Here is a 25,927-nt window from a genome sequence, read left to right on the forward strand (position 1 = left end):
AAGACAAAACGCTCACCACATGAATACAATATCATGTATGTGTTTTTTTCATTGCTGTCAGTATGGACTGTGTTTCTGAATCTGCTGGTGATCATCTCCATTTCTCTCTTCAAGAAGCTTCACACTCCAACCAACATGCTCATTCTCTCTCTGGCTTTGGCTGACCTGCTCGTAGGACTTATTGTCATGCCATTGGAGGCTATGAGGTTGATTGAAACATGTTGGTACTTTGGAGAGACTATCTGTACACTGTTTTTAATAATCATGGGGCTGCTCCTCGCTACATCTCTGAGTAATTTAGTTTTAATAGCTGTTGACCGTTATGTGGCTGTGTGTCACCCTCTGCTGTACCCTCAGAAAATAACAACAACTAGAACGATAAATATTATCTGTGTTTCCTGGTTTTGCTCTTTATTTTATACCATTTCAGCTTTAACTACCTCACAAAGTAAATACACATGTTATGGAGAATGTCCAGTTAGCGTTACTTTTGTCTGGAAAATCACTGACGTGTTCCTGTCTTTCCTGTTTCCTTGTACCATCATTATAACTTTATATTTGAGAATCTTCTATGTTGCACATCAGCAAGTGAAAGTTATAAACTCTCTGATGAGGAGTGGAAAACATCTAACAGAAGGTTCAGTGAAAAGGAAATCTGAGAGTAAAGCCGCTCTGACATTAGGAATCATTATGACAGTTTATCTGTTTTGCTGGATTCCCTATTACAGCTTAACTCTAACACAAAACACAAGCATGACTTCTATTATAGCCTATTTTATGTTATGGATGATGTATATTAATTCAGGTCTGAATCCTCTCATTTATGCTATATTTTACCCCTGGTTTAGAACGTCAGTTAAACAAATCCTAAATCTATCCAAAATATTTAAACCAGTATAACTTCTATTGGTCTTCTTCATTATAATAATAATTACGGTTCTGGATTTACTAGCATTGATCGTATCAGACAATGATGTGGTTCAACACAAGATATTACACTTACATTTGGTAGGGCTTAAAAGACTGATTTGCTTATTTAATAAATTGATAATAAAGGCTCTCTCTGTGAATTTATATTTCAAGTTTTAATTACAAATATCACATCCATAATGGTGGGATTGCTCGGTTTGAACTGAAGATACACACATACTGATAATAATGTATAATGTACCTTGTACTGCACTCTAAGTCGCTTTGGATAAAATATATATTAAAATCTACATGTGTAAAGGTGTGTATAAATAAACAACACATATAATTTTTGGTATTAAATCCATGAGAATAAACATTGCAATTGAATGTATAGATGTAACAAGCAGACATGCATACTCACTACTCAGACACAATGATAATTATTTAGCTTGATTAGTAACTGTTATGTGCATAAATGATTGTTGGCTAACTAAACATTTCTCACATGAACGTGCCAGACATTACACTGGCCTGCATGAAGAGCAACTATTGCATCAGTCTGTCAATCTACTTACATGTGAGTTTGTTTCACACGTTTAATGATGCTTTGGTGGATCATCTTTGGATGCAGCATACCATAGGTGTTAACAGAACCCTTAAGACCCTGTACACATTTTGAATAGCAAAGCATAACAAGTATAATTGGCCTTCACAAATTACTGTAATTCATTTCTCAGATAGTTCATTTCTTTCTTGATCCTGTCAATATAGGAGAAAATAACCAAGATGTCAAATAAGTAAAGAAGTAAAGATATCGTTACTGCGTCTAGGATGAATATGCCCATGTTACCTTTTTATCTAGGAGGCCAATTTTTATTATGGAGATCAAAATCCTGCCTCGTTGCTCTATCAGATTGACTACACATGTATAAGGCAAAAAGCATTAAACATTAAGATCAGACATTAAATGAACCATTATGTTCCAGACTGGACCTTAGAAGGGTTTCCCTGCCTTGATGAAGAAAAAACACATTAAGCAAAACAACAAGAAAAAAAATCTATTGTTTCTGTCTAAATTTAGAACAAGTTGTTGACCTTTTTATGAACAGTTATGACACATGCTTTCATGTGCAGAAAATACACTGAACCTGTATATCATTGACCTAAAGCATGGGTCTCCAACCCTGTTCCTGAATGGAACCTGTCCTGTAGATATCAGCTCTACCCCCACACCTGAACCTGCTAATCAAATTAGAGGCAGGTGTGTTGGAGGCCAAGTCCACACGGACACGGGTATATTTATAACCGGAGTTTTCCCTAAAAAAAATCCCGTCCACACGTGCTCGGTTTAACTTAAATATTCATCCACACGATAAAGCAAAAGCATGTTATCAAGCGCTGTCAAGAACATGCCACACCAGCAGGCGGGGATATAACCCAAATCATGTTCCGCAATATAGTGAGATAACTGAGCATCTATCTGTATACATGTTAGAAGCCCTGTTAGCACAGTTATTATTAGCAAGATACGTCCGTCATTGCACAGAATCATCAACAAAGCAGTCAGCGGCGCACAATCTTGACGTCAAACACAGTGGATAACGGCACACACTCTGACGTCGCAAGGCAAAACCCCCGGTTTTACTCTCTACACGATACCACTGTAACCGGGGTTTCTTAAAAAGCTCACCCTGGCCGGGGTTTTCAAATATGCTCAGTTTCAGTAACCTGATACTGCGGTTTCGTGTGGACGAACGGCTGAACCGCGTGAAAAAACTCACGGTTATAAAAATACCCGTGTCCATGTGGACTAGGCCGGAGTAAGGTTGGAACTAAAATATGCAGGACATACCTTCCCAGAAGTGACCGGCCGACCAAAATGACCAAAAGAGCGCAGTGACAACTCATCTGAGAGGTCGCAAAAGACCCACAACAACATCCAAAGTTAATGAGGCCACGGCTGACAAATAAGCGGTACGGTCCCTTGCCCCCACTATGCTAACGTTGGCAATTTATTCGCATGGGGTTTTTGACGCGAACCATGTAAGCGCCCTTACTCACTTGCCTCTGTTAAGGTAAGTGTTCATGGCTCCACTGAAGAGAGAGACTCTGCAAAAATTGCCTGCATGGCAGAGTTCCAAGACAAAAACCACTGCTGAGCGAATAGAACATAAAGGTATATCTCAGCTTTGCCAGAAAACATCTTGATGATGCCCAATACTTTGGGGACTTTTTGGAAGGTGTGTGTCCCATTACGTCTGGCATAAAAGTAACTCCCTATTTCAGAAAAAGAACATCATACCAAAAGTAACATACACTCACCGGCCACTTTATTAGGTACACCATTCCAACCGTTTGTTAACGCAAATTTCTATTCAGCCAATCACATGGTAGCAACTCAACGCATTTAGGCATGTAGACATGGTCAAGACAATCTGCTGCAGTTCAACCTGAGCGTCAGAATGGAGAAAAAAGGTTATTTAAGTGACTTTGAGCGTGGCATGCTTGTTGGTGCCAGACGGGCTGGTCTGAGTATTTCAGAAACTGCAGATCTAGTGGGATTTTCACACACAACCATCTCTAGGGTTTACAGAGAATGGTCCGAAAAAGAGAAAATATCCAGTGAGCGGCAGTTCTGCAGGCTAAAATGCCTTGTTGATGCTAGAGGTCAGAGGAGAATGGCCAGACTGGTTTAAGCTGATAGAAAGGCAACAGTAACTCAAATAACCACTCCTTACAACCGAGATATACAGAAGAGCATCTCTGAACGCACAACACGTCGAACCTTGAGGCGGATGGGCTACAGCAGCAGAAGACCACACCGGGTGCCACTCCTGACAGCAAATAATATGAAAATGAGGCTTCAATTCGCACAAGCTCACCAAAATTGGACAATAGAAGATTGGAAAAATGTTGCCTGGTCTGATGAGTCTCGATTTCTGCTGCAACATTTGGTTTAGGGGGCAAACACCTTTTCACACAGGGCCATGTAGTTTTGGATTTTGTTAATAATAAAAACCTTTATTCAGAAACTGCATGTTGGGTTCACTTGTGTTATATGTGACAAATATTTAAATTTGTTTGGTGATCTAAAACAGTGGTTCCCAAACTTTTTCAGCATGCGCCCCCCCCCCCCCTTGTGTACGGTGTATTCCTTCGCGACCCCCCAAAGAAAATTTGTGACAAAAACTGTTCTAAAACTCAACATTTTAATAAAAAACATTAAATTATACAAAAAATAGTGCTGTTGGTTAGTAGCCTTATTTTTTTAGGTTTAATTACACAGAATTCATGATAAATTAATGTATTTCATAAAATGCCATAAAACTGGTGCCCCCCTGGCACCATCTCGTGGCCCCCAGTTTGAAAACCACTAATCTAAAACATTATGATCATAACCACTTTTCGGTTAATTTGATTAATTGTCAATAATAATTATATCAATAAAACTCGACGATGGTCGAAAAAGTAAAGTCATGCACAAAAATAATTAAGCAACCGTGCAGGAGTTGAACTAGCCATGATCACAACAATGCTTAATGCCAAAGTGGATCTAATCCAGTACTAGGGATGGAAATTATCGGTTAATTCATAAGGTCAATCAACTAACGATTAACTGATAAGCGGCTATTTTCCTGAGAATGTAAATTTCTCACTGTATCAGTAGTGTCTTTAACATAAAAAGGAAAATACTGCTTATATACACTGAATAAACATGCATGTTATTTTGCTCAATTGATGTTTTATTGATACAGTACAGATAATGGCATTTTTGTAGTTTAACAAGATAAATTATCCACAGAAAATTAAAATAAATAAAAAATAATTGTGCACTGGCTGACCTGTTGCATGTGAAACATTAAGGGTGGGTTGCACCAACAAGTATTAGGCCTAAATCTGGTTTAAATCAAGGCTTATTAATAATTCTGTTGCACAAAACTTTAACCTGTTTAAAAATAATCAGGGTTACACTGTCATTTTGATCCAGGTTTAAATTGTACAGTAAAACTAGATTATCTTTAATCCTGTTGCTCCATTACTTTAAACTCTGTTTTTTAATCTCAGTTAGTGATTAACTTTAAACTTGCATATGAAGAGGTTTAAATATTTTTTTACCATTTAAATGTGTGGCCAAATCATCAGAAACAGACACCGCGAGTGTGGTGGCACTATTCAAAGATGCATTTATAACGTCTCAACCGAGTGTGCCTCATAAGCCTTGAAAAGTGAAGCCTCTGGCTCTTTGATCGCCCCCTGGTGGCTGGCTGCAGTACAAGTCATAACCCCGCCCTCTCCATTCAAATGAATAGGACTTTGCTCTAAATAAAAAAAATTAAACTTCCAATAAAAGTTTTCGAAAGATGGTTTTGGTCCTTTCAAGTAGTTGTTATCACGCTGATATATGTTCAAGTGTTAATTTTTGTGATAAGTTTCAGTTTAGCTTGTAATTTGATGCTATAGAAACGGGGCGTGTCGTTATGATTGGAGTGGTTGAATTGGCCGCGCGAGCGTTTGAACGGAAGTTTGATACCGCGGCTCCGCCTCTGGCTTCACGGCCGATTCCTTCTGCACATGCCTCGGCTCCAAACTGACGTTTTTACGTAACATGGCGGCGACCGTGGTCGGACATTTTTGGCTTCAATTCATTACAATGGTGGGAGGCGATGTTGCGTCGTCCATCTTTTTTTACAGTCTATGGTCTCAACAGAGTGAGATTGGCAGCTAAAAAATAGGCTATTAACAGCACTGGTGACAGGTACCGATGCTCGTATGCGCTTCTCCCCTGCTCTGTCACACGCTCCAGTCAGAAACCAAAGAGCATGCAGTGCAGACACACGATGGCGCTTCATGACAAATGCGTCGGCACACAACAAAACAAAACACAATATATATTATATTAAATATATGTAGGCTACATTAAAGATATACTATGCACATTTAAGGACATTTTACGTCATTTATTTGTTTATATTTTTCTTACGTGGGATTCGGATGTGAAAAGCGCTGCATAATAAACTTAGCCTAACTAAACTAAAACATAAGAGGTGATAGCTGTAGCCTACATAAATGCTTCTTGCTTTAATCTTGTGAGTTCCTCTTCAGCCTTTTTGATGCTGTTATGTTTGTAATAGTTCATTGTTCAGAGTTCATATTGATGATCTTATAGGATCTTTTCCTTTACCTGTCGCTGTTCTCTGTGCTTGTGTGTTCCCTCACACGTGTCCTTCGTCAAAAAGCGTGACTGGCTAAAGTAGTCTATTAAAAATGAATATGACCTTGATTTTAAAAGCCATAATCACACCGCAATCAAATGTGCTGTTAAATTTGCTCTGAATGCGCGTGTCAATTTTATTTTTGGGCACTGCAAGGCTGGTTTTTTAGAAGTAAGTGAGATTCACTGCATGTTTTGGCATTCGGTAGCATGGTGATGTAGGCTATTTGTTACATATCAATGAGATGCACGGTGAAGCTTTTTAAGTTCTTATTTATTTATATTCAACAAAACATCGATTATAATTAAGAGACAAGCTTTTTTAAAAGCAGCAAAGAAAACTTTAATTAATTTAGATTGAAAGTCTAAGGAAAAAAAAGCTAATTTACAAGAAAATGTCAGATGCACTACTATGGTTTTGCATATAAGCTCATCATTTACAAACATCTACAAAAGGAAAAGGTAAGAATACAAAGTAATATCCATTGAAAAACAATGTTGCATCAGAGTGGGTGGTGAATTGGTAGGTTAGTCTGATCTTGACAATGTATAAATGACAGAACAGTAAGGAGATCAGATCAAACGCCTATCAGGAGGAGACTTTATTCATGGCCTATAAGACAGAAGATCATGAGACTCAATACTCAATACAAGAGGCTTCAAACTCCAACAAACATGCTCATTCTCTCTCTGGCTTTTGCCGACCTGCTTGTAGTACTTTTTGTCATGCCCTTGGAGGCTATTAGGTTGATTGAAACATGTTGGTACTTTGGAAGCAGAATGACTACATGTATAAGACAATAAGCATTAAACATTAAGCTTAGACATAAAAAATTATCCATTATGTTCCTGACTGGGACTCAGAAAGTTTTCCCTGCCTTGATGCAGAAAAAAACACATTAAGCAAAACAAACAAACAAAAACAAAAATCTATTGTTTCTGTTTAAATTTAGAACAAATTGTTGATTTGTGTATGAACAGTTATGACACATGCATTAATGTTCAGGAAATACACTGAACCTGTATATCATTGGCCTAAAGCATGGGTCTCAACACTGTTCCTGAATGGCACCTGCAGATATCAGCTCCAACCCCACACTTGAACCTGCTAATCAAATTAGAGGCAGGTGTGTTGGAGTTGGGTTGGAACTAAAATATGCAGGACATGTGCCCTCCTGGAACAACATTGGAGACCCATGGCCTGAAGTAAATAAAATTCACAATATCTGTACCCATCAATGTTATTGTGGCCAATGCTGACATTATTTAGTCAGAAAAAAGGATCAAAATATATATACCCGCCTACCACTGAGGCTGTAACCTTTCAAAAAGTACTGATTTGCACCTACAGAGTATAAAATGGTGTGACAAAGTCTTGGCCCCCCTCCAGATTTCTTATGTTATTGCATATTTGTCACACTTTATTTTTTTCAGATCATCAAACAAATTTTAAAAGTCATCAAAGATAACACAAGTGAACACAACATTCAGTTTTTAAATGAAGGCTTTTATTATTAAGGGAAAAATAAATTTTTAAATTACATGGCCCTGTGTGAAAAAGTGTTTCCCCCCCTGTTAAGACATAACTTACTGTAACTGTGGTTTATCACAAGTGAGTTCAATTTCTCTAGCCACACCCATGCCTTATTACTGCTAGACCTGTTCGCAATCAAAACAATTACATAAATAGAACCTGCCTGACAAAGTGAAGTAGATCAAAAGATCCTCAAAAGCTAGCCATCATGCTGAGATCCAAAGATATTCAGAAACAAATGAGAAAGAGCGTAATTGAGATCTATCAGTCTGGAAAAGGTTATAAAGCCATTTCTAAAGATTTGAGATTTGGGAACCACAGTAAGTGCCATCATGCACAAATGGCGAAAACATGGAACAGTGAAGAACCTTCCCAGGAGTGGCCGGCCAACCAAAATTACTACTCATTCAAAAGGTCACAAAAGACCCCACAACAACATCCAAAGAACTGCAGGCCTCACTTGGCTCAGTTAAGGTAAGTGCTCTTGATTCCACCATAGGAAAGAGACTGGGCAAAGATATAATAACTATAAAATAACTATAATTGGGCCAAAGTAAAGTTCAGGAAAGCAAGTGTGCACCTCGCAGTGTTCAGGAGAGCGGCAAAGCAGGATGACAAGGAGGTGCCAGCAAAGCAGGAGGCCAGGGAGGTGCGCTTCGTACAGAGGAGAGACAGACAGCATCCTTGTCCATCAAACAGGTGACAGGAGAGGCAGGAGAGGCAAAAGGCCACAGTGGCATTGAGAGGATATCCCCACAATAACTTTCTGGAAAGGGATCAGGGAGGTGTTAGCAGCCCAAATGCATGCCATTACTTGCACCTCGTGGAGTTCAGGAGAGCAAGTGTGCACCTCGTCTTCTTTCATGTTACGTGTGGTGGAGAATGAAGAAGATGAGGAATATCCAAAAATCATACAATGTAAAAAACAATAAACTCAAAAAACATACAGGCTAGGAATAACACATTAAACAACGTAGCATTAACGAGACTGGAAAAAAATGGGGGAAACAGAGAGTATATATAGTGGAGCTGATGAGGGTAATGGCTGGTGAGACACAAAACCTGCTAAAAGCCACCTCCATAAAAAATTCGATAATGATATTAACTGGATGCTCTTGGCAAGCATTATATTTTAGTTTCAAATTCACTAAATCCCGGTCTTAGGCCATTCAGAAATACGGGTTTGCTGGCAGAATTCATTATAAGTCTAATAAAAAGCTAATTTAAAAGAAAATGTCAGAAGCACTAACATGGTTTTGCATCTATGCTCATCATTTACAAACATCTGCAAAGGAAAAGTCAAAAAGGCAAAATAATATCCATTGAAAAACAATGTTGCATCAGAGTGGGCGGTGAATGGGTGGGTTAGTCTGATCCTGACAATGTATAAATGACAGAACAGAAGGGAGATCAGTTCAAACTCCTATCAGGAGGAGACTTTACTCATGGCCTATGAGACAGAAGATCACGAGACTCAATACTGCTTTCCTGCCATTAACTCATCATGCATCAAGACAAAACGCTCCACACATGAATACAATATCATGTATGTGTTTTTTCCAGTGCTATCAGTATGGACTGTGTTTCTGAATCTGCTGGTGATCATCTCCATCTCTCACTGCAAGAAGCTTCACACTCCAACCAACATGCTCATTCTCTCTCTGGCTGTGGCCGACCTGCTTGTAGGACTTATTGGCATGCCCTTGGAGGCGATTAGGTTGATTGAAACATGTTGGTACTTTGGAGATATTTTCTGTAGACTATTTTTAATAATCATGGGATTGCTTTTCTCTACATCTCTGAGTAATTTAGTTTTAATAGCTGTTGACCGTTATGTTGCTGTGTGTCACCCTCTGCTGTACCCACAGAAAATAACAATGACAAGAACAATACCTATTATCTGTGTTTCCTGGTTCTGGTCTTCTGCTTATAACTTTTCAGTTGTTATAAGTACCTCACAAAGAAAATACACATGTTATGGAGAATGTACAATTATGACTACTTTCACCTGGACAATCATTGACATGGTCCTGTCATTCCTGTTTCCTTGTACCGTCATTATTACTTTTTATTTAAGAATCTTCTATGTCGCACATCAGCAAGTGAAAGTTATAAACTCTCTGATGAGGAGTGGAAAACATCTAACAGAAGGTTCAGTGAGGAGGAAATCTGAGAGCAAGGCCGCTCTGACATTAGGAATCATTGTGACGGTTTATCTGTTTTGCTGGATTCCTTATTATAGTTTATCTCTAACACAAAACACAAGACTGACTTCTGCTATAGCCTATTTTATATTATGGATGGTGTATATTAATTCAGCTCTGAATCCTCTCATCTATGCTATATTTTACCCCTGGTTTAGAACGTCAGTTAAACACATCCTAAATATATCCAAAATATTTAAACCAGCATAACTTCTACTGGTCTTGTTCATTATAATAATAATGAAGCTTCTGAATTTACTAGCATTGATCAAATTGGTCAATGGGTTTTAAAACAAGATATTACGCTTAAATTCGGCAGGGCTTAAAAGACTGGTTTGCCATATAACTAATACATTACAGTATAGTTCAGTGGTAGCGTATTTGAAAATGATCTCAGATGTCAATATTTGTTGGTTTAATTACCCATGCAAAGTCTCGGTTAAAGTTTTTTTAAATCATTTTTTATATTTTTTCCAGTTAAGTAAGTGTACATTTCAAAACTCCCATGTCAATAACGTGGCTTCTTTATAATTAATGCAAATAAAATAAAAAAGTCAATTAATCAATTAATTAATAGAAATACTTTCTTCATTTGCTGGGTATAATTGCATCTGGTTTGTGCCTTTTAATTCACAGAATTCGCACAAAGTATGTTGTATCCCAAAACCTTATGTTCGTTTTTTAAAAAATCCATAAAGCTTTAGAAAAACATAAACAGATGGTTCAACATATAATAAATGGATTCTCTGTAAATTTATATTCTCTGTATATTCCAAGTTTTGCCTACAAATGTCACATACATAATGCTGGGATTGTTAGGGTTGAACTAAGGGAACACATACTGATACTACTGTAATGTACATTGTAATGCACTGTAAGTTACTTTGGATAAAAGTATCTGCGAACTGTATGGAAACTGCACGCCAAATATATGAATATAGGCCACGTGTTTAAAGGTGTAAACTAATAAAAAAAAATCAACATTATTTGTATGCGCAAAAATTACTGTTGGTGAACTGAACATTTCCCACATAAACGTACAAGACATGACACTGACCTGCATGAAGAACAACTATTGCATCAGTCTGTCAATCTAGTTACATGTGAGTTTGTTTCACACTTTTAATGACGATTTGGTGGATCATCTTTCAATGCAGCATATAGGTGTTAACAGGACCCTCAAGACCCTGCACACATTTTGAATGGCAAAGCATAACAAGTATAATTGGCCTTCAGAGTTTACTGTAATTGACTTCTCAGATGGCTCTTTTTTGTTTTAATCCTGCCGAATAGGAGAAAATAACTAAGCTAAATACATTTTTAGGTTGAACAAGTAAAAATATTGTTACTACCTCTAGAACCAATCAGCCCACGTTACCTTTCTTTCTAGGTGGCAATTTTTTTTATGAGGATTAAAATTCAGCCGCATTGCTCTCATGAAACTAAGAAATTCAATATCAGACTGACAAGACAATATGCATTAAAAATTAAGATTAAACATAGAAAATGAGCCATTATGTACCAGACTCAGAAAGGTTTGCCAGCCTAAAGTAAAACACATTTTCTATAAGTCAGCTAATTTTTATCCCTTAAAAAAAATGTATTGTTTTTGTCTAAATGTTAAATTGAACGAGTTATTGATCTTTGTGTGAACAGTTATGACCCATGCATTTATGTGCAGAAATACACTGAACCTTTATTTTCACTGGCCTTAATACATAAATTTCACAATACCTGTATATATATATCAATACTTTTTAACCAAAGCTGACACCACACTGTCAGAAAACATAGTCCCCTAAAAAAGGGAGAAGGAACTAAGGCAAATGGGATGCCTGGCTAGACACACGGACTAAAGGTTGTCTCCCTAGAGAACACGGTCTGACCTTGGATTAACACGGAAATTGTTAAACCATGCAAAAGTATTAGGCATCACCTAACCCGCAGCTTACACATTTGTGCTAGGGTGGCACCCTGTGCCAGTGCCTAGGAGGAGGTGTTACCTCTGGTGGAGTAAGATCTCTCTACAAATGGGCACGGCAGATCTTGAGTCCCATGAAGAGATGAGGTGCAGCCAATTCAAATTAAACTCCTCACGCCTCTAAGGAACCTACTAATCCGATCATGCTGTCCCAGTGATCTACTCTTAACATAAGGGTTATGGGCTGCAATGGCAGCTTGAGGATAGACAGAAAGAGATGTTTTTCATATTAATGGGGGAATCTCCTCAACCACCACCAATGTGCAGCATGCACCTGGATGATGTGACGCAGCCATATTGCGCCAGAACACCCACAACACACCAGCTTATTAGTGGAGAGGACACAGAGAAATATAGCTGATGATTTGTATATATATGGGGATGATTAGTAGGCCAATGAGCAAGTTTGGCCAGAATGCCGTGGCACACCCCTACTAGAGGTCTACACGGAAGACCCGAGACCCGAAGACCCGGGACCCGACCCGGGACCTGTACGGGTTCGGGTCTATATTTTAAATGATCAGCCGGGTCCGGGTCGGGTCTCAATCTATTACTTCGGGTCCGGGTCTGTTTAACATTGTGGGTAATACCCGAGGTCGATCGGACTCGGAGAACACACACTCACATTTAAATAAAATAGTTCTCCAGCAACAAAAACTTAGATGAACTGTCACATACATTTTTTCAATGACGCTAAAGTTGCGTTAAAAAGTTTATATTTGGTTGCTCCAACCAGGCAGCTTACGCGCATGCGCTCTTGTAATGTTTCTCTGGCTACCAGTCAGGAGCTTCTGCAGTGAGACGCAATGACTTTACCTTTGACAATTGGCTATTTTATTTATAGGGCGGGACCTATTCCGCCGTACCGCGCATTTTGCACTGACGTGACTTCTATAATTTTTATAACAATATTATAAATTGACTGTTATATCTAAAGTTTTCGTGACTCTGCTCAAAGAGCAAAGAGATGATAGCAAAGTAAAGCTAACGAAAGCAGCTATGACACTGAACGAGCAATCGTTATTATAATCCAAATGGGCAAACATTATTAAGCAAGTTGACCCGATACACAACAAAGTGGACTTTTAAAGCTGGAATAAGCATTAAACATTTCAATCGTCAAGAGAGGAATAACTGGAACTTTCTTGGAAATAAGGATTGTGCATCACACACAGTCAGGTACAAGGAGGGAGAAGACAACTTCTAACGTTATGGGTAAGACAAAAAGTTTAATTTTCGCTACTTGTTTATTGACTTAATAACATTTAGCTAAAGAATATTTGCCGGTCGGGTCTGTGTCTTCCCGGACGGGTTCGGGTCCAGCTTTTAAATAATAGACGGGTCTGCGTCGGATCCGGGTCCAGCTTTTAAATAATAGACGGGTCCGGGTCGGTTCCGGGTCCAGCTTTCAAAACAACAGACGGGTCCGGGTCGGTTCAGTGTAGCACATTTACGGGTCTGATCGGGTTCGGGTAGGAATTTTTGGACCCGTGTAGACCTCTAACCCCTACTCTTTATCGAATGACATCCTGGGATTTTTAATGACCACAGAGAGTCAGAACCTCGGTTTAACGTCTCATCCGAAATACGGTGCTTTTTGGCAGTATAGTGTCCCCATCACTATACTGGGGTGTTAGGAGCCACACAGACCTCAGGGTAAGCACCCCCTGCTGGTCTCACTAACACCTCTACCAGCAGCAACCTGGTTTTCCCAAGAGGTCTCCCATCCAAGTACTGACCTGGCTCAACCCTACTTAGCTTTAGTGGGCAAGCTGTCTTGGGCTACAGGGTGATATGGCTGCTGGCTAATACGCAAGCAGTGTGCTTTCATGCATGGCCGAGTGAGAGACCACACCAATAAATTATTTTATATCATATAATAAGGCCTACTAAATATTAACAAAGACACAATAAAGAACTTATTAAAAGTTTGGTGAGGATGTGCGAGCCCACAATGCGGGTGTGCACTGTAAAAAGGCGACTTTCATGACCTCGTAAGCTTGTCGTGCACCTCTGAAAAGAAAGGCACTGGCGGCAGATGTGGCTACGCTTCGTGACCTGACCCTAGAAACCAAAGTTCAAGCTTTAAGCATTCTGGGAAACGTTTCACTCCAGCCCAGTACTCCTGGACACTGCCATTTCCGTGTCCTTCTCAGAGAGCGCCGACTCACCAGTCGGGGGGTGGGGGTGTCGAGTCGTCAGCCACCGAAGGTAAAAGCCACCCTCCAATCCTGCGATTGATAACTCATCCTGACTACCAAAAGTAACAGAGATGCCACTATAAGGTGGCTCCTCCATTTCCTCTGGAAACTCAATGGGCTGTAATGAGCGTGCTGAGCAGTGAACGTCCTGTGGGAAATCTTCTGACCGAGAAGCACTCACTATGGATCCCAAATCTTTCGACTATTTTACGTAAATTGTATGAGTAAGACATTGCATCAGTTTGCGATTGTGTATTTATTTTAACAGCCCATTGTATGTTTAGATGTATTTGTTTTACACCACTTGATAATATACTAAAGTTTATCTACTAAAAACTCTGGTACAGGTGTTAAAAGGACAATCATGTATGCATTTAATCTCTGTTTTGTGTCTATTTTTGCTCCTGACGGATAGCTTTTTTTAAAAAACCACATGCATATATCAAGATGTATGTCAATAAGCGTGTTCAACTGCATGCAGAGCTGCACAGACCAACTGACAGTGTATTTAAAGTATCGCGGAATCAGACTGCTTGTTATGCTTTCTAATGGCTCTCGGATGTCATGTGATGTATCAACATGGCGAATGTATTACGTCCGTTCTCATTCAAACTATACATATTTATACTTTTTAGTACTTACTGTTTTAACGGTCAACTTCATTTAATTCAGTACTTACTGTCACAGTATGTGATTTTGAACGCAGCTTGTGAGTGCAGTCTCCGGGTTGTTCCAAGCAACTGTAAACTTCTGTCACCAAAATGGAAGGCCCGTCTCTCCCCGCATTCAATTGGACAATAGAAAAAACTTGAATGACGTTGGGTGCTTTTCCTCTCAGTTTTGCTTTTTTCAACTTCAGATTCTAAAAGCACTCCTGCAAAAACACACGGTGCGGCAGGTGGCAAAAATGCAAGGCGTTCGGTGAGCAAAATGCTCACTGCCCATAGAAAACAATTTAAAGCAGGCGCCTGTCACAAGAGAAATGTGATCTGTGTGATCCACCTCTTAGAGGGTTTTGCATATCGGCTCATCATGTACAAATATCTAAAAAGAAATTTTTTTTTAAAAAAGGTCAAAATAATATCCATTGAAAAACAATGTTACATCAGAGTGGGCGGTGAATGGGTTGAGTCAGTCTGATTTAGACAATGTATAAATGAGAGAACAGTAAGGAGATCAGATCAAACTCTCAACAGGAGGAGACTTTACTCATGGCCTATGAGACAGAAGATCATGAGACTCAATACTGCTTTCCTGCCATCAACTCATCATGCATCAAGACAAAACGCCCCACAAATGAATACAATATCATGTATGTGTTATTTTCATTGCTATCAGTATGGACTGTGTTTCTGAATCTGCTGGTGATCATCTCCATCTCTCACTTCAAGAAGCTTCACACTCCAACCAACATGCTCATTCTCTCTCTGGCTGTGGCCGACCTGCTCGTAGGACTTATTGTCATGCCCTTGGAGGCGATTAAGTTGATTGAAACATGTTGGTACTTTGGAGACACTATCTGTAGACTGTTTATATTAACTGTAGGATTGCTCACCTCTACATCTCTGAGTAATTTAGTTTTAATAGCTGTTGACCGTTATGTTGCTGTGTGTCACCCTCTGCTGTACCCACAGAAAATTACAATGACTAGAACAATAATTATTATCTGTGTTTGCTGGTTCTCCTCTTCAACTTATAACATTTTAATTGTTATTACTACATCAACAAGTAAATACACATGTTATGGGGAATGTACAATTATCATTACTTTTGCCTGGACAATCATTGACCTGTTCATGTCTTTCCTGATTCCTTGTACCGTTATTATAACTTTATATCTGAGAATCTTTTATGTCGCACATCATCAAGTGAAAGTGATAAACTCTCTGATGAGGAGTGGAAAACATCTAACAGAAGGTTCAGTGAGGAGGAAATCTGAGAGCAAAGCCGCTCTGACATTAGGAATCATTGTGACAGTTTATCTGTTTTGCTGGATTCCCTATTTTATTTTATCTCTAACACCAAACACAAGCATGACTTCTGCTATAGCCTATTTTATATTATGGATGTTGTATATAAATTCAGCCCTGAATCCTCTCATCTATGCTATATTTTACCCCTGGTTTAGAATGACAGTTAAACACATCCTAAATTTATCCAAAACATTTAAGCCAGCATAACTGCTATTTGTCTTCTATTTCTCTGTTATTTTCTATTTCAAGTTTTAACTACAAATGTCACCTCCATAATGCTGGGATTGCTAGGTTCGAACTGAGGGAACACACAAACTGATTATAAATGTACCTTGTACTGCACTGTAAGTCGCTTTGGATAAAATCTTCTGCTAACTGCGTAAATGTTTATGGAAACTGCAGGCCAGATATATAAATTAAAGACTACTGTAAATGTTAAGTCTTAAATACATCAAAATCAACATTGCAGTTATAGATTAAACAAGGACAAATGCTCAATCACTACTCAGGCAATATGATACCAAGCATAACAAATATAATTGGCCTACAGAGTTTTCTGTAATTGATTTCTCAGATGGTTCATTTCTGTCTTGATCCTGTCAGTGACCAAGAGGTCAAAACAAGCAAATATATTTTTACTGCGTCTAGGATGAATCAGCCCATGTTATCTTTCTATCTAAGAGGCCAATTTTTATTATTAAGATCAAAATCCTGCCTCATTGCTCTCACAAAATCAAGAAAATCATTTAAATCAGATTGACAACATGTATAAAACATAAAAAAATAAGATTAGAAGTAGAAAATGAGTCATGTTTCAAACTAAGAATGGATTGCCAGCCTAAAGCAGATGCGGAAATAAACATTAAGTAAAACACATGGTGTGTAAATCAACAAATGTTATCGCTGGCATAAAAATATTAAAAATCTATTTTTTCTGTCTAAATGTTGAATTAAATGAGTTATCAACCTTTGTGCAGTGAACAGTTATGACACATGCATTCATGCCTGAATTTTCATTGGCCTAAAGTAAATAAAATTCACAATACATGTATATATCAATCAATGCTGTAGACTGTAACCAGGCTGACACTACACTGTTAGACAAAATTGGTCAAAATATGTACCCCAGCAGTCACTGGGGCTGTAGCCTTTCAAAAAGTACAGATTTGGACCTAAAGAGTTCATATTAGTACATCAAAGATAGATACTGTATTAGTAACTCATAGAAACCTTTAAAAATGTCCTTAATTTATGTAGATTGTATTTAATGTTCATTGGACTGCTCCTCTCAGCATTGCTTAGTCATTTAGTTTTTATTGCTGATTATTTCTATGTGGCTGTGTTTAACCCTTTACATTATCAACAGAAAACTACTGCTTAACTACTGCTAAAATGTCTTCAGTTACTATAGTAACCTCGGTTCACTGAGAGACGAGAACGAGAGATTGTGTCAGAAGCTGATGCTATGGGATCCTTCCTTCTATCACATCTTCTCTAAAGCCTTATTGCATAATGCCAGTGCAGTTGAAACTTGCACTGCCCAATGACCCTTAAGACATCAGAAAGGGGTGGTGACACCTCCACTATAAAAACCGCTGTCTGAACAGAATAACCTCAGAATACATACAACTGAACGAGAATGCTCAAAGCTCGCAGCCATGCTAGCAAGGGTACTAAGTGAGCACTAATGTTTAATAAGAATATAATAGATTCACCCAGCGAGCGGAGAGAACAGAGAAAATCCAGATGGCGTCGCAAGAAGAGTAAAAGCAAAGTCATTGCACAGACTCTGCCTCCCTCTTGTCGATACGACCTGGTGGAACCCAGCCAGGGAGATGCTAGACATGAGAGATAGAAGTAGAAGGAATGTAAAAGGCGCACTTACCGAAAGCACTCAGGAAGCCAGAGAAGACACATCTAGGCTGTAAAACCAAGCAAACATGTTCTTAGAAGACCAACCAACTGGTGAACAAATATCCTGAATAGACGCACCCTTAGATAGAGCCCAAAAGGAGGTGATAGCTCTCGTCTAGTGGTCTCTAATATTAATAGGGCATTCCACACTGTTGTAAGCCAAAGCATTTACATTTACATCACATTTAGTCATTTAGCAGACGCTTTTGTCCAAAGCAACTTACAAATGAGGTAAACAATAAAAGCAATTATAGCAACACAAGAACAGCAATACATACGTGCACTGGAAATAGTCTCATCAAATCCAACACAGTATACATGGGGTGGTTAGTCATTTTTTAAGAATGTACAAATAAAGAAAAAGGAAAATAAGTCATATATTAGGAAGTGAGGTAATTGCAGAAGAGATGGGTTTTTAGTCGATTCTTAAAGACAGCTACAGAGTCAGCAGATTGTGACGCGACCGGCAGATCATTCCTTAGTTGTGGAACAGCTCCAGAAAAGGCACGTGATAATTATTTTTCCCTTTTTTAGATGACACCACAAGCCATTGCTCGGTGACAGAGCTCAGGGATCGAGAGGGTACATAAGGCTGTATAAGCGGGGGTGCTGACCCAGAGGTGGTTTTAAAGGCCAGGAAAAGAGCTTTAAATTTGATGCGAGCTGCAATAAGAAGCCAGTGTAACTTGACAAAGAGAGGAGTGACGTGCGCCCTCTTTGGCACATTGAAGACCACTCTTGCTGCTGCATTATGAATCATCTGTAGGGGTTTGGTTGTGCAGGCTGGAAGTCAAGCCAGTAGCGCATTGCAGTAGTCCAGCCTGTACAGGACAAGAGCTTGGACTAGGACCTGCGTAGCGTACTCATTTAGGAAAGGTCTTATTTTCCTAATATTATAGAGGATGAATCTACAAGAGCAAGCAGTGCTGGTAACATGCTCAGAGAAGCTAAGCTAACTATCAATGACCACTCCCCGGTTTTTGGATGTCCTGGAAGGTGTGATGGTCGAGGAACCTAGTTGAATGGAAAGTTTGTGCTCAATCTTTGGTTCTGATGATATGACAAACAGTTTTGTCTTCGCAAGGTTAAGCTGGAGATGGTGATCCGTTATACAGAGTGAGATGTCCCTCAGGCATGCTGAGATGCGGGCAGAAACCGTGGGATCATCTGAGTGTAACGACAAGTGGAGTTGAATGTCTTCCGCATAGCAGTGGTAGGAAAAGCCATGTTTTCGATTGACGGAACCCAGGGATGTCATTTATATCGAAAAGAGTGGTCCAAGCACAGAGCCTTGAGGCACCCTGGTATCGAGACGTTGGGGTTCGGAGACGTCACCTCTCCAGGATACCCTAAAGGACCTACCTGAAAAGTACAACTTGAACCATAAAAGTGTCAGAGACACCCATAGCCATGAGGGTCGACATGAGGATGTGGTGATTGACTGTGTGAAAAGCGGCAGATAGATCCAGAAAGATCAGTACAGAAGATTTGGAGGCTGCTCTTGCCCGCCTTAGGGCTTTAATGACTGAGAGCAGTGTAGTCTCAGTGGAGTGACCGCTTTTGAAACCAGACTGGTTGTTATCCAGGAGGTTATTTTGTGTGAAGAAAGAGGAGAGCTGGTCAAACACCACACATTCAAGAGTCTTGGCAATGAAGGGAAGAAGAGAAACGGGTCTGGAGTTCTCGAACATAGCAGGACTGAGTGTAGGTTTCTTCAGCAGCGGGGTTATCAGTGCCTCTTTAAATGCTGCGGGGAAGGTACCAGTGGAAAGAGATGAATTGATAACTGATGGCCTGAAAGAAGATGGGTGGGTATGGGATCTAACGGGCAAGTAGTCAGATGGTTGGAAGCAAAGTAATCGCATCCACCACCCAGTGAGAACGTCTGTTTGGATACCAGCTGTCTCTTTGCCACCATAACAGACAAAAAGCTGATCTGGCATTCATAAAAGCACAGAGGGCTCTACATAAATGTGCAGTGCCCTTACCCGCCACAGTTCACGCTGAATAGCAGTGTCTGCTAACACGGCCTGCTCAGGTGAAAATGCAGGGAGAGAGATAACTTGCACTTTAAAAGGTGTGAAAATAAACTTTGGTAAATAACCTCGTTTTGGCTTAAGCTTAACATTACAGTTATCATGTCCAAACAGCATGCAATCAGCATGAACCGAGTGCACTTTTATGGTTTATGAACAGTTTGGTAACAAACATTCCTCAAAACAAAGACATATATACAGGTTTGTACCAACATGAGAGTGATCAAATGATGACAGAATATTATTTTTGGCAGAACTCTACCTTTAAGGGCATAAATGCATCTGGTAGATGGGGGAACCTTATGATATGAGGGGGCAGTATGGGGTGACTAGATGGCGATCTTCTAATTGAATAGTCACTTCCGCCTGCCCAAACAGAGTCTTAAGCACACATTGATATGGGGTTGCCCTGGCAATTTCTGTACAAGACCACCGTGGTGTTGTCTGTACAAATAAGGACATGGTGCCCCTCAATCTGAGAGAGAAAGCTCCAAAGCACTAGGAAAACTGCTTTGAGCTCAAACTTGATATATGTGCCACAAACAATAGCAGTAGATAGTCTGACATACACAAAATTAATGTGTGTTATGGAAAGTATACTTGTACAATGCGCAATGGGCATTGAGGAGGAGAAAATCGCTCTTTTTGTGAGGGTGTTACAAACTTATTGACATTGCAACACAACGAGAACTCAAAGCTTTCTCGGCGTCGCCTGCAACAGTTGTGGGAACATCCATAGAAAGCTTTGTTTGCTGCTTAGAGTCCTTCTTCTCACAGCACTTTCGTCAGGAATACTGCTTAGCACCAGCTGGCGTCATGTTTTGACCGGGTTTCTTGCAACGTTTCCTGGACGATTCGCGCCAAGGGCTTCTATGGCGCATCACCAGTTTGGGTGCATGGGGCATTGTTGTCTGGAAATTCTGCAGCACTGGCATGGTGTGGAGTGCAGACAGGCTTTTTTGGAGGCAGCATAAACTTAAAAAGCCAAGTAATCCGTAGTACAGCATGGCTTTAGAGGCTGAAATTGTTTCGGGGGACAGCTGACTTGCCTTTGAGAGTTTTGAAACATGTAGGATTGACTGTAAACGCGCTTTGGTTAGGCGGCCTGTAAATGCGACCGAATCCAGTTCCATACCGAGAAAAGAGATCCTCTGCACAAAGCAAAGTTTGCTCTTCTCCCAGTTGACCCGAAGACCCAAACAAGCGAGATGCCGAAGCGTTAAGTCTCTGTGTTCGCACGGCATCTGCAGAGATTGAGCTATTATAAGCCAAGATCAGACGTAACCCAGCACTCTTTTTGGGTACTATGAAGTACGGGCTGTAAAACCCTGACATCATCTCGATTGGAGGGACCGGGTCCATCGCGTCCTTCTCCAGTAGGACCGCAAACTCTGCACGCAGTACGTGTGCGTTGGCATCTTTCACCGTGGTGAAGCAGATGCCTGAAAATTCGGGGGTATGCCAATTGAACTAAATCATGTAACTGAGGCGGATCGTGTGTAATAGCCAACGAGACGGGTTGGGAAGCTGTTGCCAGGCACCCAAAGAACGGGAATTAACAGCACTACCAATGTACCTGCGGTGGGGCAGCAGAGACGGAACGGAGGTGTCTGTTGGTGTGTGTGTCGTAGCAGCACAAGCATCGACAGTGTGTGGTGTAATACTGACCTGAGTACGCTGAAGGGTGGCATGGTCGTCTGGCTTCTGAAACAAAGTGACCAGACTTCCAGCAGCATCAGCTGGCAATGGAGGAAGAGGAGGGTGAGCGGGTATGGGCCCGTTCACGGCTCTCACATTCCTTTGGAGACCTGGAGACAAAAGGGTAATGCACCCACAAACACACAACAAGATTTTTGTGTTTGTGGGTACATTCCCCTTTTGCTAAAAGCCAGCAGAACAGAAAAAAACAAAACAAAAGATTCTCCAGCCGGCCCTCCTCTTTAGAGTGATCCCCACCAACTCCAGGTCACCCGTCTCAGCGCCGCTTGGACTTCAGTTTACCTGCACAAGCTGCAGGCTGAGCGGGCGGGGTGGGCTGCTGACGACCAGTTCCGAGATGAGGTCCGAGGATGGGGATTGGAGGCGGCCGCCACAGGATGCCCTTGGCAAGAGGCAGACTGAGGAGCCGATGTTGATGTACCAAGGGTAGCTATCTTCCTCCGCTGCATGATCTTAGCGATCGCCTTGGTCTGCTTTTGAGTGGCGGAGAACTGTTGGGTGAAGCTCTCCAAGGACTCGTCCAAGAGGCCAGTCTGGGAGACGGGAGCGTTCAGGAACTTGTTCTTGTCGACTTCCGTCATGTCAGCCAGACACAGCCAGAGATGGCGCTCTTGGACCACCATGAAGGACATCGCATGACCAACTCCCTGGGTGGTCACCTTGGTTGCCCTGAGCACCAAGTCAGTGGCTGCTCGGACCTCCCTCATGCAAATCCCTCAAAGCCTTCGCTTGGTGAACCTGCAGCAGTGCCATGGCATTCAGGGCGGAGGCCGCCTCCCCACAGGACTCCTCTTCCAGACCGGAAGGCTGCTTGCAGGCTCATGAGGGAAGGGTCGGCCGGTCCTTCTAGGAGGCAGCGGTGGCCGGACACAGCTGCATTGCGACCCCCCCACTCCACTGAAGGGATCCTTTAAAGGCTCCACCGGTGAGAGAGGTGAGAGGTGATAGCTGAAACGGCGGCAGGCGGTTGGAAAACGTGGCTCTCCAAGTTCGAGTCAGCTCATCGTGTACCTCAGGAAAGAAAGGTACCGGAGGTGTGGGTTGAGATGCCCGAGCAGCTCCAAAGTACCAGTCCTCAAGGGCGGGCAGTTCAAGAGGGGGCAGTCCACTCCAGTGGTACTGCTTGTCCAACCAACTTCAGCAATGGTGTACTCCGTCAGAGCAGGTAGCTTCTCAGTAGCAGATACTGCTGGCTTTCGAATCGAAAAAGCTAATTTGGTATTCTGCACCTGCGGCTTATATAAGCACCTGGCAGGGAGGCGCCAGCATTATGCAAATACCTGCATGCTAAGTTCATTGCCGTTTTTGTAGTTCTCGAAGTAGATTGGTCTCTCTAGCTAATTCCCAATTTGTAGGTCAGACGTGACGTCGTAGTGTCCGACTGAAAGGGAACGAATAAGTTTGTTGTACAATGATATTAAAGTTTTCAATCTCTGAATAAATACAACTTAAATGAATATGAAAAGCAGATTATTCTTATAAATTAACTTTTTTAAAGATAATCTTACCTTAATCATCATAGTGACCTTGCATGTTTAAAATATATGCTGGTTTTGCATTGACAAAAATTGACAGTGATTTAAAGCTTGATATATAAATCAAATTATTATAATCTGATAATTTTTGATGAACGTGTTTGAACATATGCCTGCATCTGCATCTTGCACATTAAAGAATGTTAACTTTTACGTGTAATTACGTCAATTTCCTGTAAATGACCCAAAGTAGTGGTGTCCTGGCTGCCTGGTAATCATTTGTACAGTGAACAGGTATGTGTTAAACACGTCCATCTGTAGGTATGCATGCTTGAATACTGTATACGTAATAATGGTGCGGACATGTGCATGTGCGAGATGGAAAGAGGAATAAAGTATACCTGAATATGGACTCATGTGACAGCCAGGTACCAAAACAACCTGAACATTATGTACTCACACCAATGTGTCGGTGTAAAATTAGAAGTTGCACATGATCAAAAATTGTTTGCATTTGTGATCATTTTGGTTGCAGTCTAGAGTTCTGCATAGAGGGGTTTGATGTTTTCACTATTGTTTTCATTATTTGAAAACATCTGAAAAAAATATGTAAAAAGGACAAAATAATATCTACTGAAAAACAAAGTTGCATCAGAGTGGGTGGTGAATGGGTTGAGTCAGTTTGCTTCAGATACTGTATAAATGAAAGAACAGTAAGGAGATCACATCAAACTCTTAACAGAAGGAGACTTTACTCATGGCCTATGAGACAGAAGATCCTGAGACTCAGTACTGCTTTCCTGCCATTAACTCATCATGCATCAAAACAAAACGATCCACACATGAATACAATATCATGTATGTGTTTTTTTCATTGCTGTCAGTATGGACTGTGTTTCTGAATCTGCTGGTCATCATCTCCGTCTCTCACTTCAAGAAGCTTCACACTCCAACCAACATGCTCATTCTCTCTCTGGCTGTGTCTGACCTGTTCATAGGACTTATTGTCATGCCCTTGGAGGCGATTAAGTTGATTGAAACATGTTGGTACTTTGGAGACACTATCTGTAGATTGTTTTTATTAATTGTAGGATTGCTCACCTCTACATCACTAAGTAATTTAGTTTTAATAGCTGCTGACCGTTATGTGGCTGTGTGTCACCCTCTGCTGTACCCACATAAAATAACAACGACTAGAACAATAATTATTATCTGTGTTTTCTGGTTTTGTTCTTCAGCTTATAACATTACATTTCTTATAACTACCTCACAAAGAAAATACACATGTTATGGAGAATGTACAATTATCATTACTTTCGCCTTGACAATCATTGACCTGTTCCTGTTTTTCCTGTTTCCTTGTACCTTTATTATAACTTTATATTTGAGAATCTTTTATGTCGCATATCAGCAAGTGAAAGTTATAAACTCTCTGATGAGGAGTGGAAAACATCTAACTGAAAGTTCAGTGAGGAGGAAATCTGAGAGTAAAGCCGCTCTGACATTAGGAATTATTGTGACGGTTTATCTGTTTTGCTGGATTCCCTACTTTAGTTTATCTCTAACACCAATCACAAGCATGACTTCTGTTATAGCCTATTTTATGTTATGGATGTTGTATATTAATTCAGGTCTGAATCCTCTCATCTATGCTATATTTTACCCCTGGTTTAGAATGTCAGTTAAACACATCCTAAATCTTTCCAAAATATTTAAACCAGCATAACTGCTATTGGACTTCTATTTTTATTTTTATTTTATATTTCAAGTCTTAACTACAAATGTCACAGCCATAATGCTGGCATTGCTTGGTTCAAACTGAGGGAACACACATACTGATCATAATGTACCTTGTAATGCACTGTAGGTCACTTTGGATAAATGTATCTGCCAACTGTGATATGTTTATGGAAACTGCAGGCCAAATATATAAATTAAAGGCTACCTGTGTAAATGTTAAGTCTTGAATGAATGACATTTTATTTGATATGGACATTACATTGGACAAACCAGATGTATTGTTTGAGTGTTTTAGCACGAGTGCTAATTCGCATCACTTGTCCATAGTTAAATACATCCAACACTTAAATACATCAGAATCAGCATTGCAGTTATAGATGAAAAAAGCACACATTCACACTCACTACTCAGGCACAATGATACCATTCTATAGATGCAGCATATAGGTGTATAGCTGTCTTGATCCTGTCAGTAACTAAGAGGTCAAATGAGCAAAGATATTGTTACTGTGTTTAGGATGAATCAGCCCAAATTACCTTTCTTTCTAGGAGGCCAATTTTTATTATTTTATTAAGATTAAAATCCTGCCTCATTGCTCTCACAAAATTAAGAAATTTATTTAAGTCAGATTGGCAACATGTATAAAACACTACGCATTAAAAAATAAGATTAAAGTCGAAAATTATGTTCCAGACTAAGAATGGATTGCCAGCCTAAAGCAGATGGTGGAAAAATTAAATAAAAGACATTTTCTGTAAGTCAGCAAATATTTATCGCTGGAATAAAAAAGATAAAAAATCTATTGTTTCTGTCTAAATGTTAAATTGAACGAGTTATCAACCTTTGTGTGAACAGTTATGTGCAGAAAATACACTAAACCTACATTTTCATTGGCATAAAGTAAATAAAATTCACAATACCCGTATATATATTTTTCAATCAATGCTGTATAATCGAAGTTGACACTACACTGTCAGAAATAAATAGTCAAAATATGTCCTAACTGTCACTGGGGCTGTAACTATT

The 25,927-nt window shown here is 40.1% G+C and overlaps 4 protein-coding genes and 2 pseudogenes across 4 annotated transcripts; 4 read left to right on the top strand and 2 right to left on the bottom strand.

The window, feature by feature from the left end:
- Positions 1 to 33: 33 nt before the first annotated feature.
- Positions 34 to 900, top strand: LOC141368907 (trace amine-associated receptor 13c-like). Its single transcript, XM_073873734.1, has one exon. It carries the CDS (start codon positions 34 to 36, stop codon positions 898 to 900), a length of 867 nt encoding a protein of 288 aa, XP_073729835.1.
- An 8,203-nt stretch (positions 901 to 9,103) lies between these two features.
- LOC129446632 (trace amine-associated receptor 13c-like) lies at positions 9,104 to 10,072 on the top strand. The gene has a single exon (XM_055207816.2). It carries the CDS (start codon positions 9,104 to 9,106, stop codon positions 10,070 to 10,072), a length of 969 nt encoding a protein of 322 aa, XP_055063791.2.
- A 3,460-nt stretch (positions 10,073 to 13,532) lies between these two features.
- LOC141369224 (5S ribosomal RNA) lies at positions 13,533 to 13,649 on the bottom strand (annotated as a pseudogene).
- Positions 13,650 to 15,233: 1,584 nt separating this feature from the next.
- LOC129447099 (trace amine-associated receptor 13c-like) lies at positions 15,234 to 16,224 on the top strand. Its single transcript, XM_073874765.1, has one exon. The coding sequence runs from the start codon at positions 15,256 to 15,258 to the stop codon at positions 16,222 to 16,224; it is 969 nt and encodes a 322-aa protein (XP_073730866.1). The 5' UTR covers positions 15,234 to 15,255.
- Positions 16,225 to 18,311: 2,087 nt separating this feature from the next.
- Positions 18,312 to 22,393, bottom strand: LOC141368908 (uncharacterized; annotated as a pseudogene).
- A 1,525-nt stretch (positions 22,394 to 23,918) lies between these two features.
- LOC141369210 (trace amine-associated receptor 13c-like) lies at positions 23,919 to 24,887 on the top strand. The gene has a single exon (XM_073874766.1). It carries the CDS (start codon positions 23,919 to 23,921, stop codon positions 24,885 to 24,887), a length of 969 nt encoding a protein of 322 aa, XP_073730867.1.
- Positions 24,888 to 25,927: the final 1,040 nt, after the last annotated feature.

Source organism: Misgurnus anguillicaudatus, chromosome 12 (assembly GCF_027580225.2).
Source record: "Misgurnus anguillicaudatus chromosome 12, ASM2758022v2, whole genome shotgun sequence".
Lineage (NCBI taxonomy): Eukaryota > Metazoa > Chordata > Actinopteri > Cypriniformes > Cobitidae > Misgurnus > Misgurnus anguillicaudatus.

Bases quoted from the DNA above. Each gene is read 5' to 3' on its own strand.
- LOC141368907 (XM_073873734.1), top strand. From the start codon at position 34: ATGTATGTGTTTTTTTCATTGCTGTCAGTATGGACTGTGTTTCTGAAT.
- LOC129446632 (XM_055207816.2), top strand. From the start codon at position 9,104: ATGGCCTATGAGACAGAAGATCACGAGACTCAATACTGCTTTCCTGCC.
- LOC129447099 (XM_073874765.1), top strand. From the start codon at position 15,256: ATGGCCTATGAGACAGAAGATCATGAGACTCAATACTGCTTTCCTGCC.
- LOC141369210 (XM_073874766.1), top strand. From the start codon at position 23,919: ATGGCCTATGAGACAGAAGATCCTGAGACTCAGTACTGCTTTCCTGCC.